Source organism: Pseudoliparis swirei, chromosome 8 (genome assembly GCF_029220125.1).
Source record: "Pseudoliparis swirei isolate HS2019 ecotype Mariana Trench chromosome 8, NWPU_hadal_v1, whole genome shotgun sequence".
NCBI lineage: Eukaryota > Metazoa > Chordata > Actinopteri > Perciformes > Liparidae > Pseudoliparis > Pseudoliparis swirei.
In genome coordinates, this window is record NC_079395.1 from 16,371,553 (window position 1) to 16,384,254 (window position 12,702).

The 12,702-nt window shown below is 46.0% G+C and overlaps 1 protein-coding gene across 1 annotated transcript in view; it reads left to right on the forward strand.

The window, feature by feature from the left end:
• kmt2cb (lysine (K)-specific methyltransferase 2Cb) overlaps positions 1-12,702 on the forward strand; it is a 60,471-nt gene that overhangs the window by 15,836 nt on the left and 31,933 nt on the right. The window contains exons 10-18 of the mRNA XM_056420219.1: positions 1,272-1,447; positions 1,654-2,009; positions 6,329-6,394; positions 7,071-7,792; positions 9,190-9,312; positions 10,431-10,547; positions 10,899-11,003; positions 11,912-12,016; positions 12,128-12,309. Coding sequence (XP_056276194.1) covers positions 1,272-1,447; positions 1,654-2,009; positions 6,329-6,394; positions 7,071-7,792; positions 9,190-9,312; positions 10,431-10,547; positions 10,899-11,003; positions 11,912-12,016; positions 12,128-12,309 — 1,952 coding nt within the window. The remainder of the gene's footprint in view (positions 1-1,271; positions 1,448-1,653; positions 2,010-6,328; positions 6,395-7,070; positions 7,793-9,189; positions 9,313-10,430; positions 10,548-10,898; positions 11,004-11,911; positions 12,017-12,127; positions 12,310-12,702) is intronic.

The following is a 12,702-nucleotide window of genomic DNA, read 5'->3' on the forward strand; positions in this document are numbered from 1 at the left end:
TCATGACCTTGAGGGAAATAAGGATAACAATTGAAGATGACCATCGCTATGTAGAATCCTTAAAAATTACTTTCCCCAGATCTCAGTGAGGTTGCTTTAGTATAGAGTATCAATCAAATCGTATACAATATTTGTTTTAATGATATTTTTGCATTCATAATACAGCTGCATAGAGTATTTTTTGCCAAAAGCAGCTCTACTTAACCTATTTAATTATGTTTTGAAAACGGAATACGTTTTAACGAAACCAAGAGTTCCTCTCTGTGTGTGTGTGTGTGTGTGTGTGTGTGTGTGTGTGTGTGTGTGTGTGTGTGTGTGTGTGTGTGTGTGTGTGTGTGTGTGTGTGTGTGTGTGTGTGTGTGTGTGTGTGTGTGTGTGTGTGTGTGTGTGTGTGTGTGTGTGTGTGTGTGTGTGATCATGGCATTAAGGGGTTGTCAACATGTGAGCTGCCTCTCCATTACAATGAGCAAAAATACTGGAGTCCAAATGCATTTATTCTCCTTCCAGTGAGCAGCAGCACTGAAGCCGCTGGAATGGGAGCAGAGCGACGAGCTTCAGCCCTGACGGCGTGCGGCTCGATGCGGCTCGATGCGGCTCGATGCGGCTCGATGCCGCACGCCGTCAGGGCTGCATCGAAATTGCCTGCTGCTCCTGATTTGCTCGTGCCACTCCGTGGTTCTTTTGCTCACAACACTGCGCTCACTTTTGTCCACTTGCACACTCGGAAAATAAAAGGTAGCAAAATGGAATGGACTTCATATGGCACATACTGACCCGTCTAAAAAGAATCCCTAAAATATTCAAGTCAAACCAGGAAGTACAGGTTATTGTTAACCTGCTTTGAATTTCATTGTCGGCCATTTGTAACGATCCCTGGCAGTATGTTACAGCCACATAGCCAGGACCGCAGTTATTTATGTTAACGTTAAAAATAAAAAGTATTCTCCTTTTGCCATTTATTAAAAACTCGTTAGTCTGAATGATCTGTATGATTAGAAAAGTGCCTTGTAAATCCATTTCCCCAGGGCCTCACAATACTGATATTGCTTTTGAAGTCAAATCCCCCAGTTCTACCTCACACATTTAGCTGGAAAAGAGTCATGGTCTTCAATATGCTCACATTCACTGTGGGCCTGGACGGGTTCTATGCTTGTTCCCCATCCCAGGACTTAAGTGCCAAATCAATAAAGCAGAATCGCTGTATTCATACCGTATTGAGTGTGAATGGCTTTCAGCGTTGTATCACTAATCGGCCCTCTTTTGCTCCTCAGAGCTGCAGAGTATGCATCCAATGTGGAACACGGACCAGCGGGCAATGGCACCACACCAGCCTGCTGTGTGAGAACTGCGTCCAAAACCAGGACCCCGCTCTGTGCTGTTCTATGTGTGCCTGCATCCTGGACCCTGAGCATCATAAAGACTTACTCTTCTGCCAGACTTGTAAGAGGTAAGGAACACGTGTTCATCGCCGGTTCAAATGCAACGCTTTTGTTTGTTTTTGTTACCTTGTTTCATTCCTGTGGCAGTTTGATGTTCTCTGGTGACATTAAAGGAACGAGTGTGAACACCTCAGCAATAAATGTGACGTGTTAGGATTGCACAGGATCGCACCCCACCGAACAATACCTTAAAATTCCTCCGCACTCCTTTCAGATGGCTACACCTGGAGTGCGAGCGTCAGAACTCGGGCCAAGCCGAAATCCATCACTCCGGAGAGGACTACGTCTGTTCCAACTGCAAGTCTCCTGCTGCAGAGCAGGCGCTGCAGGCCGAGGATATGGACACCGGCCCAGAGCTCAGCCCTCAGCCAGCCTCCATGCACATAGACTCTGAGACTGGTCTCCAGCTGGCTCAAAAGCACACGGACCTAGAACCTGGCACTCGGGGGCCTCCTGAAATGCACAATGACCCCAAACCGGAATTACTTGCTGTTCCATTGCACTCGGATCCAGAGCCTGTTCCGGCTGCTGTCCAGGAGGAGAAGCTGGCCGTGTCGGCCCAGAAGCTCGGTGGGTCTTTGTTCCAAACTGATGATATTAGATAGGAAGATAACTGCTCTGATCTCTGTGCTATCTCTTAGTCTTAATGTTCCTCAGTGTGCAAGTGTCCCGTCTGAGCATCTCATCGGCATATTAATCTTGTGTTGTTATTGCAAGGACATGGAATTTAACCCTTTTGATTTATACACAATTTTACATACGGGCACCAGGCTACGCGATTTGAAAATGAGAGACAATCGTTGTAGTCGAGGGTTGATTCGCTCAGCCTGTCGCAATGCAGAGGCCAGTGAAAGCTTTGGCCATGCAACACAAAAGTGGGCCGTGGTGTCGCCGCTGATGAAGTTCTGAAAGTCGGTGTTGTTGCAGATGAAAGGATTCAGAGTTGTTGGACTGAGACCAGAGAGAAGCGCTCCCTCTTATGTGAAGGACTTTCTGAGGACTCCCCAATAACCAGATGGTGTCCTGCTACCAACAGATTAAAGCGACTCCTTTTGTCTCTGTAACTCTGGTTTTAAAAATTAGAAGCACTGTGTTTCTCCCTGCTGTCTCCTGGAGCTGCAACTTGTGCTGCCAGTCTGCGGACAAGAAATGTATTCTCGAAAGTGGGTTTTTTTATTTATTGAATTGAATACACGGTGAAGTGCAACTGCTCCGTGCAACTTGAAGCAGAGGTGGAACCTTGAGTTGCCGCTCACGCTGCAACACATCAGCATTACATTTGACTTGCAGTTTGTCTTTATTACCTTCAGACTAGAGGGACGTGTTAATATTACCAGTTAGCAGAGGGAGAGATTGTCAAGGCTCCGGGACCATGTCTGATGTTTGCCAAGTCGACGTGTGAGACGCACAATCTAAGCGCGACAAGCTGTGTCAGACTTATAAGGGCTATAAATGGGATTCAGACTCTTAAGTTATGGCCATTACATTCTGGGTTTTTAAAAACCTTGGGCAGAACAACTGCGTGATTTACTTGAAGTAACTTTCAGTTACCCTTAGGCGGTTAATATATAGGATACAACCATGGATATAAAAAAAGAACTGAATACATTGGTGGAGTTCAGCTCTCATTTATAGGAACGTGGCTCATGGGCACATGAGACAAAACTAATTTGACTTCCTGGTTTAAAATTAGCCGGATCTTCTCGGTCTAACCTCGTTCTCGGGGCCCATTCACATGAGCGGAGGAGGAAATGTAACTGGATTCGGCTAATAATTCACTTTAAGGCCCTGATTATTTTTAAATGGCGGCTGGGCAAGTGTGGGCAAGTTGGCACCCCTAAAAAATATATAGAAATATATCTGCTGATTTACAAAAGTCTCTTTCCCAATGTAAATCTATGGGGGGGGGGGGAGTATTTCTGGGCCCCAAGGCTTCACGTGACGGGTCTGGAAATCGTGTAATCACACGGTTTGACCAGCATGTCACATTTTCTCTACGCCCGTTTGTTTCCGTGGGCGCTTGAATATAATCTTTGGTGAAAGGTCTTAAAATAACTATCTATTTCAAGAAAAAAATGTTTAGCTATGTTTTTTGGGGTGGGGGGGGAATATAAGATTATCCTGCTAGATGCCAACTAGTAAAAGTAGCCCCGTTAAAACCGTACGTTTGCATCGGCGCTTGATTGGTCGCGGGGCGGACTGCGTGCTGTGACGCTGGTCTCTGCGAAGCTTCGGGCTCCATCTCCACGCCACGTGAGATCTGCCAGCAGTGGAGTGGCGTACCAGGCAAATCCACGGTGAGCTGGGGATGCCAGTAGACGCTACGCTGCCCACTCGGGCTAGACGGCAGACAGCACTGGCAGGAGAGAACGAATAGGAGCAGCACGGCGGTGATGTTATTAGATCCCCTGTCTGCAAACCTGCCTCGGAGCTACGCTGGCTCACTCGGCTCCGCGTACACACGTGCTCTCCTTCTTTTCTTTCTCCTTTGGTCATGAACTGCTTCATCGTTGGATTTCGGTGGCATGGCGATGCTGCCCCTTCTGTCGTCTTAAAGACGCGTGGAGCGATCTCTGTATTGATGCAAGAGAAGCTCGAGGAGGTTTATGTTAAGCACCTCAAAATAAGTTTAACGATAATAACTCTTTTTTTCAATCGATTCACATAATGCTGTTCACCCCGTGGCGATATTATTTGAGAGTTTAAGTTAAAACCCTATCATGCAAAAAGATGAAAATTAGCTTTATTTTTTGCAGTGTGTTTGATATTCCCGCTACAAATCGAGGACATTAATCTCAATAGTGTGCTGGAATTCACTTTGATCTTTGCAGATTTGTTTTACGTATATGTCTTGGTCTCTCGTTACGTGAGATCGTGGCAATGCTGCCAACCGAGCGCACATGTCATGTAATTAAAGTCATTAACCAGAGCTGTTTATCACCTGCCAGGATTCTCCACTGCCCAGTGTTTAACAGCGGGCGGACTGTGACTCAACTGACAGATGCCATTAGATCCATTCTGTGACTGCAATCGAGACCTGACTCGAGGCCTCTGCTGCCTTAATCTGAGCCGTGTATTTATCCAAACCATTACCTTATCCCCCGTAGAAGACGTAGGAAGCAGGGTGTTCATATGAATGAGAATGTGTGTTCAGCTTGGTCAATAGTTGGAGGCTGGAGATGGTCGGAGGCCCATCTCCTAATTGACTTTCTGGCATCGGCACCGGATGAGCACCTGCAAGCTGCACAGTCATGAGCCCAGAGCGCACAGACCCTGGGATGTTGGTTGTCATGGTTACTCCCTTCCCTGGCAGCGATGCCTAGCAGGTGCACGCGTGTGTCGGGATCAGCGAGACATGGGAACTTGTGGATCGAAATGGTGGGCGCCTTGTTAAGACTGGGCTATCTGTACGGCCAGAGGCTGCCTGGCAGCATATTGGCTGGATGGGTGGATGCCTGGTAGCCAGGAATGACTAGTTCTAGTCATACCAGACTATTCAAATGTATTGATGTCTTTAATACAAAACCCAATGGACAGGATAGGAGACGCTATACAACCAAAGAGAGGGTAGAGACACTAGATTAATATACAATAGCGTATACAGGCTCGCCTCGTTGTCTTTCTATGCGTTGCGGCTGTTTGTTACTCATCGGTCAGACTCACGGTGAATCCTGTTCGAGGACTAAATACGAGAAAATAATATTTGTTTTTTTAAAGATTTATTTTTATTAACAACAAATTTTTTTACAGGATATTTTTAGTGAAATAGCCAGCATTTACAGTTTGTTATACGTAAAGTATTTTTTACGCATTTAACGCATGCGCAGAATGAGCTTCCAATCCGTCTGTTGTTGGTCGTCTCTACAGCAGCATGTCATTCTGTCTCTACGTGTCGCGTTAACACGACTCCAATCTCCGTCTCGCGCGCCGCAGAGCTCGGATGCCGGCGTGTGCGCGCACATCGGGACGAAAAAAAGTCACTTGCACCCCCCCCCCCGTCAACAACTCTTCTCTCGGCTCGCGCCGCAGAGTTCCGATGCCGGTCTGCGCGCATCGGGACAGAGCAAAGAAAAGTCACCCTGTCTTGAGAGCCCTGTAAACATATATATGTGATTAATCATGATTAATCCACAGAAACCTGTGATTAACCTGATTAAAAATGTTAATCGTTTCACAGCCCTAATTATTTTACAAAAAGAAAATACACAAATGTATAACATTGTAGAAACACCACACAAGGATGATGGGGTTTTTTTAAATCGTAAGATGAAAACAAAGAGAAAACAAAAATATTACACAAACCTTTCCCCATCCTACCCCTCCCCTCAGTTTCCTTTCATTTATACATCTACACAGTCTTTATACAGTTTACATGCACCCATCCGTACACATTTATATCTACATAAACCAATACAGTATTCACAACATATACATCATTGTGGACCCCCCTAAACAACCCCCCCCCCAAAAAAGAACCTGCAATAATATTTAACCACAAAATGTAAACCCCCTTTTTTCTTAATGTTTGACCTGATAGTGAACTATATATAATTCACTTTTCCATGTATTGGTTCAAACGGTAATCGATGATCTATCTGCAACCAACGCTTTTAGTGTTTCCGTAGTTTTACCAAAGGGAGAACAGTTTCCTCCACTTCCGGATTCACGTCTTTGGAGAGTCTTGTTGGTTTGGATTTGATGGAGAGAATTGATGCAAGAAAAATTTTTTTTTTTGATTTCCGTGAATCTAAGCCCAACATTTCCCTCCAGTTCATTTTCTTTTTGCGTGTGTGCACGGTCTCTTCCGACTCTTCGTTCTCTCCATTAGTGAACACAACATCCATTTCTTTGAAAATACTCTTTTTGATGATTCATCTTGTCTCTTTTAGAAGTTTCAGTGGGAGCAGACGTTGAGAAGCAGGTCACCGAACCTCCTGTCAACAAAATCAAACCAGGTTCGTGAACACGATCTCGGCTGCGCTATAGAACCTCGTGTTTATTTGCGTTAATTTCAATGTAACTCTAACTAGGGCTGCAACTAACAATTATTTTAATAATCGATTAATCTGTCGATTGATTTTTTTTTTAGATGAATCGGATAATAATAAATAAAAAAACATTCATTTCCAACCCTTTATTCAAAAACAGAGCTGACAACACTTTGTGGTTCATCCGCTCCTGAAAGGGGGCGGGGCTTATCTCCGTGGCTTTGCTCCATACAAACTGTTATCATTTCCTTCATCCACCACGGAGATCTAACCACTCGTTCTTTTTCATACTCCAACATCTCCGCGACTTATTGAGTGGCGTAATAATCGCGCGACACAACGAATCGATAATGAAATTCGTTGCCGACTATTCTAATAATCGATTATTGTTGATTTTATTTTATTTGTCGTTGCAGCCCTAGTTCCAACGTTTGCGTTGGTGTGAATACGCCGTTAGCATAACTACTGTCATCAAATCCTCCTATCTTTTACATTAATGACGTTAAGATTTATTCATGTTTTGTGTCGTTGCTCACAAACCACGAGCATCAAATCGTCTCGGGTTCACACTTTGACGTTTCTTCATCTGTGCATGCCGTCTATTCGAGTATGTTCTTCTGACCACTTCGGTTTCCTCCTGCAGAAACAGAACCAGCAGCAAGAGCCCAGTTTACAACTACCGAGAGTCCTGCGTCTCCAGCGACTCCCAGCCAGGAGTCTGAGTCTTTTCCAGCCCAGCTCTCTATGGAGGCACTACAGACACAGGATACCACATTACAAATCAAACCAGCAAAGACAGAGGCCTGCCCCGAGCAGGGCACGGCCAACCCCAGCACAAAGGATTTTACGGCCATCATCTCAACCACCAAAGAACCAAGTACTGCATCAGTACCTTTCACGGACCAACCAATGGAAGTCTCACTACCCCAGCCTTCGAGTATGGATGTGGACAGGGCTTCGTTCCTGGAATCCTCTCCAGAGGAACTCAACCAGGAGAGGACGGAGGGTATTTTTCACAGGAACCCGGCCGAGACTGTTAATTCCTCAGCCTCCAGTACATCCGTGGAGATGTACATTACGACGGAGAGCAAGCCCAATCTCTCGTTTCCCTGCCTGTCTTCGGAGGAGAAGCCGCTCAAGACATCCGTGGAAAGTTTGGCGGAGATGGTTTCCTCTCCGTGCCACTCCTCCCCTCTGGGCCGAGGGACATCTCCCAGGGAACTGACCCAGATCCTACCGTCACTGGGTGACCACAGCAGTGTCATGCCCATCACCACCCTCATACCACTCGCCCCGAAGATAGGAATGGGAAAGCCAGCCATCACCAAGAGGAAGTTTTCTCCTGGGAGACCACGAGTGAAACAGGTAGGAACCTGGATATCGTGTCTCAGAGGGCCACTGATTGGTTTTGAGTCGCTCTCGGGATGGGACAGCCAATAATCAGAACGAGCCAGAGTAACTACCCCCAGAGGGGCTAATAATTGGTTTGCGTACCCTGTGTACTCCTAAATGACATGCGTGCAAGTGTCCTTAGTGCTCTGCTCCATGAAGATGAATTACGTTATTTTTTTGGGTGGCACTGGGTTGGTTGAAGCAGCTTGTTTCGTACACCAAGGCATCGCAGAAGGACAGCTTGTTGAAAGATGCTTTCTCTCAACTCCCGATGCCCCCTTTGCATGTGCATCCACACAACTAGTTGGTCACAGTTATTTTTTATTTCTAATAGGAATTATGCTTTTTTTTGAATGGCTAGAACACATTTTCCTCAGAGTCCTCACCATTTTCCAAAAAAGCAGCATTTCCATCCGTCACTCTGTCCACATTACGAACATGCGCCGCCTTATTGCCCCACTGAGGATAAGGGTTCATCAAGTCACACATTTCAGAGATTAGTACCATCGCCATGTCCACGTTTTCTCCTATTATACCATCAGCTGCAGTGGGTCACTAGTGACTGGAAGAAAATAACTTTTTAATCCTCTAGTGTCGTTAAAACAAATAGGTTATAATGGAGACACTGAATGTGGACTCTCTTAGACAAATAATTATAGGGGTAAAATCACACCCATGGCTATAATATATTATGAATGATGCTGATGAGGGTAGATTAACTTAGTTTGCAAAATGGGTTTTCCCCTGGAAATAACTAATCTCTTAAATAAACAGTATATGGCTCAAACTAATTTATTACACACGGCCTGGGGAAATCTGTTAAGGATGCTTCGATATGCCTTTTTCTCTCCTTTAGTCCGGAGTGCTTTGTCTGAAGTGCCTCACTGCCGTACGGACGCAAGTCTCCTCGTTTTGTTCACATGCCAAACATACACGGTTGCCGTGACGAAAAGGTTGCAGGGTCTCTTCCTTGCCGTATGGCGCCCTGGTGCCCTGGCGAGTGAAATGCAACGAACACAATCGCGCTCTTCCCGTTTTGCCTCCGTGAAGAGTCTCGGGATCTTCGCCTCTTCAACTCATCTGCATGAAAGCTCTCCGGGACTGGCTTCATCACAGACCATAATAACCTATTCTGTTCATATTTGCCACGGCAGATGCTTTCCAATGCTGTGGCCCTGCGTCGATGGATGTGTATTGAGCAGCTCCCACTCTGCTGCATTAGAAGCTCCCGACATCTCAAACATCTCTTTGTATGTTTTGTTTCTTCGCTGGCTTTGTTTTTAAGTTGCTGCATTTTGTCGCCCTCCTCCCTCCCTCTCACTCTCTCACCTGTCCCCCCACCCTGCCCCCCCCCTCCCGTTTTACCTTAGGGTGCATGGAGTCCCCATAGCAGTGTGAGCTCCCCATTGTCCTGGTCGCCAGACCAGCTAGAGGGGTGGGACGTCTCAAAGACCAGGCAGTCCTCTGGCAGCCCCGGCTGGAGCATCAGAGTGGTAAATACTGTGGCTCACCGGAGACGACGGGGCGGCCGTGTTCGCCCCCTGTTCACCTTAGTGACGCGCTCCCCGAGTGGCGTGGAACGTCTCTTTGATGGGAACCGTAGGCTACTCTTAACAATTACCAAAGGCCAGCGGCTGAGCTCATGACTTCAGGAAGTGGAAACGAAAGATATGGCTGCATCGGAAAAAGGGTTTGGCTGGCGTTGCTGTTGCGTTGAGAGATCACGGCTATCGTGTATTAAACGCTCTAAATATTTGGCAAATAGGTTTTTACTAACGAGTGAATGTTGCCAGCCATGTGCTCTTCTCCGTATTATTCAGACGCGTGAGTATTTCTTAAGTATTATTTTGTTCTTCTCTGATTCTTAAGTTATCAAAAGTGTGTGTTCGTTGGTTTCCATTGGCGAGGCCGGGTGAGGGTGTGTGTGTGTGTGTGTGTGTGTGTGTGTGTCGTTGCAGGGGTCCGGCTCAGGTTAATCACCATGGTGAGCAGTGTGTCTGGCTGGAGGCGCGCTTTGGTGGGAGGGGCCTCGGTTTAGAGTTGGTGTCAGATGAGGGGTAACTTAGAGGTGATTTTGGTGGCAGGAGCAGGAAGACTTAGAAGACTGAGTTAGACTTAAGTGTCACGATGAGGCCGAGGCCCCCTGTTGGAAATGTGCCGGCGGCCTTTTCTCAACTCTCACTTGCTGGCTGTGTGTCTGACATGTTTGTGTATCGCTCAAACAACGGCAATTTCCATCAAAATGTGCCAAAGAAATAATAGTTATTTTTAAATACAAAGCGCTGCCAACATGAATGTAAATAATGTATCACGCAGCTGTTTACATCCATGCACACAAAACGCGCAGAATGACCCCGCTTTTCTAGAACTGGATGATCGATGCTCTTGAAGTGGTGAAATGTTGAAGTGTTTCGGAATCTGTGTGCGTCCACTGAGCACGGCTTGGAGGATTCGGCGCCCGCGAGCAAAGCGTTGCAAAACAAGTGGAGCTCGCCTCGGCCCGGATCAGTATGTGCGACGCGGAGCGGCCATTTCCCCCCGCGTTCCCCGTCAAGCTGCCACTGCCACTCCTCGCGCTGCACATTTCTTCATTTTCATCTTTCCTCCTCAGGGTCGAGGCTCAGGCTTCCCCGGGAGGCGGAGGCCTCGAGGGGCCGGCCTGTCGGGTAGACCTGGACGTGGCCGGGCCAGGGGCAAGAACGGAGCGAGCCTCGGCATGAACCACGGGGTACGTGCTGTCAGCTGGGCGACATCTGAACATCTTTGGCAAATATTGCACTCTATGCAAAGCAGTGTTTGGTGTCCCTCCTGCTGAGGAGATGGGTGATGTATTATAAACATTATTGTTAATAACCGCGTTAACTGTTTGCTTGTGTTGTTTTGTGCAAATGAGGGTCATTTCTCCAATACCGACAAATGATGACTTGACAGAAAAGCAGACAGTAATAACTGATACTCACGACTCTTTATCCTAAAATAAGTCACGTTAAGTCTTGATGGTGAAAAGCGATGACTCCATTTTCGTCATCCCAATATGTCATGCGTGTTTATTTTGTGTATTTTCTCCGCTGTACTGTAGATCACAACAATAGAAACACAATACCCGGTCAAGGACGAGGAGGAGAATGCCATGCATAACACGGTGGTCATATTCTCCAGCAACGACAGTTTCACGCTAAAACAGGTTGTTGTTCATTTAATACTTCAGAGTGTTGCTAATGTATTTAATTCTGAGTCCTCACCCGTGAATCTCTCTATCGACTTAGATGGCCTGGAATTACATCTGTGCTTAAAGACCTCTCCCACTGGAGATCATTAATTTTTGTGGAGATACTGGCAAATGCCTGCAGAAAATACATGATTATGTAACACAGGATCGAATTGAAATGTTTTTTTTTTTTTTTTACATTCTGCCGTTTAAAGAACCGATGGCAACTTTCACGTTCTCATCAAGGTTTTTAGAGACGGCAGTGAATGTGAAGATAGCATTGTTGGGTAGTAATTCAGAGGTTAGAATCCTGTCTTGTAAAAGAATAACTACTCGTATAAAAACAATTAAACATTACAGCTGATGCTGCTGATCAAGGCTCAAACCCCCGAATGGCTCACATAAGACGGCTCCGTCTGGCTCTCAGGCTGTGAATGTGGGCTGAGAGAGGGGCCCAAATCTCCTCATTTATATATATATTTAAACTGTTATTCCAATATGTTGTTTTTGCCCAGCTAGATGTGAGGATCTACTTGAGGACAGGTGCACTGTTCTTATCGGCTGTGTAGGCTTAGGATAAAGAAAGCCTTTTATTCCTTCAGTATTCTAGGAAAGCATTTGGCACAATAGATAATGAGAAGGTTACGACAGCGTTATTGATGTTGAATGAATATGCAGAACAAATTGGTAATTATTTTTTTACGTCATGACAAACTGAAAGCAGTTGACTAGGTTTTTTGGTTGTTTTTTTTAAGACAAAAGGTTATATTAAATAGGAAGAGCAAAAACGGTGTCTTGTTCCATGTAAAGCTCGAGCATTTCAGTGTCTCAACTGAACTGCCTTCGCGAAATGTGTTAACTCCTGATGTCTTATTTCCTTCAAGGACATGTGTGTGGTGTGTGGGAGTTTTGGCCTTGGTGCAGAGGGCCGTCTTTTGGCCTGTGCTCAATGTGGGCAGTGCTACCATCCATTCTGTGTTGGCATAAAGGTACAGTTGCTGTGGAGCTCACACACACACACACACCGTGTACTCTGAGAGATGCCCTCCTTTGTATGCTACACAGGCCTGCATGTGAATGTCTCATTGGTGCTTTCACAGATCACCAAGGTGGTGCTGAGTAAAGGTTGGCGTTGTCTGGAGTGTACAGTGTGCGAGGCCTGCGGCCAGGCCACGGATCCTGGCCGCTTGCTGCTGTGTGACGACTGTGACATCAGCTATCACACCTACTGCCTGGACCCTCCGTTGCAAAACGTTCCCAAGGACAGCTGGAAATGCAAATGGTAAGTGATGAAAGATCATCTCGGCTGAATTGGCTTCAAACAGGCAATCATTTGAATGTTTTAATCAGTTTGTGTTCAGTTTGCTAAAAGAGCTCCGAAACGGTTCAAGCAATTTACCACAGTCCACCTCTTCAAGATCAATAACTACTTATCTTTGTAACACCTTCTCACCCCTCTGTTTGAAAGTGTGCCCTTTTTTTAACACATACAAAGGCATGCAAAGTAAATCATTTCTTGTTTTCACGCCAAGGGGATCGACTAACTTGCAAGATTCCCTGTTTTCTAAATTCCAAATGAGCAAGAAATATTCATAACTCCCATGTGCAGCGAGCCGGCAGGTTTCCGCTGCACAGTCGATATGTGTCATCCTTTTAGAAGTAACATGGGTAGAAT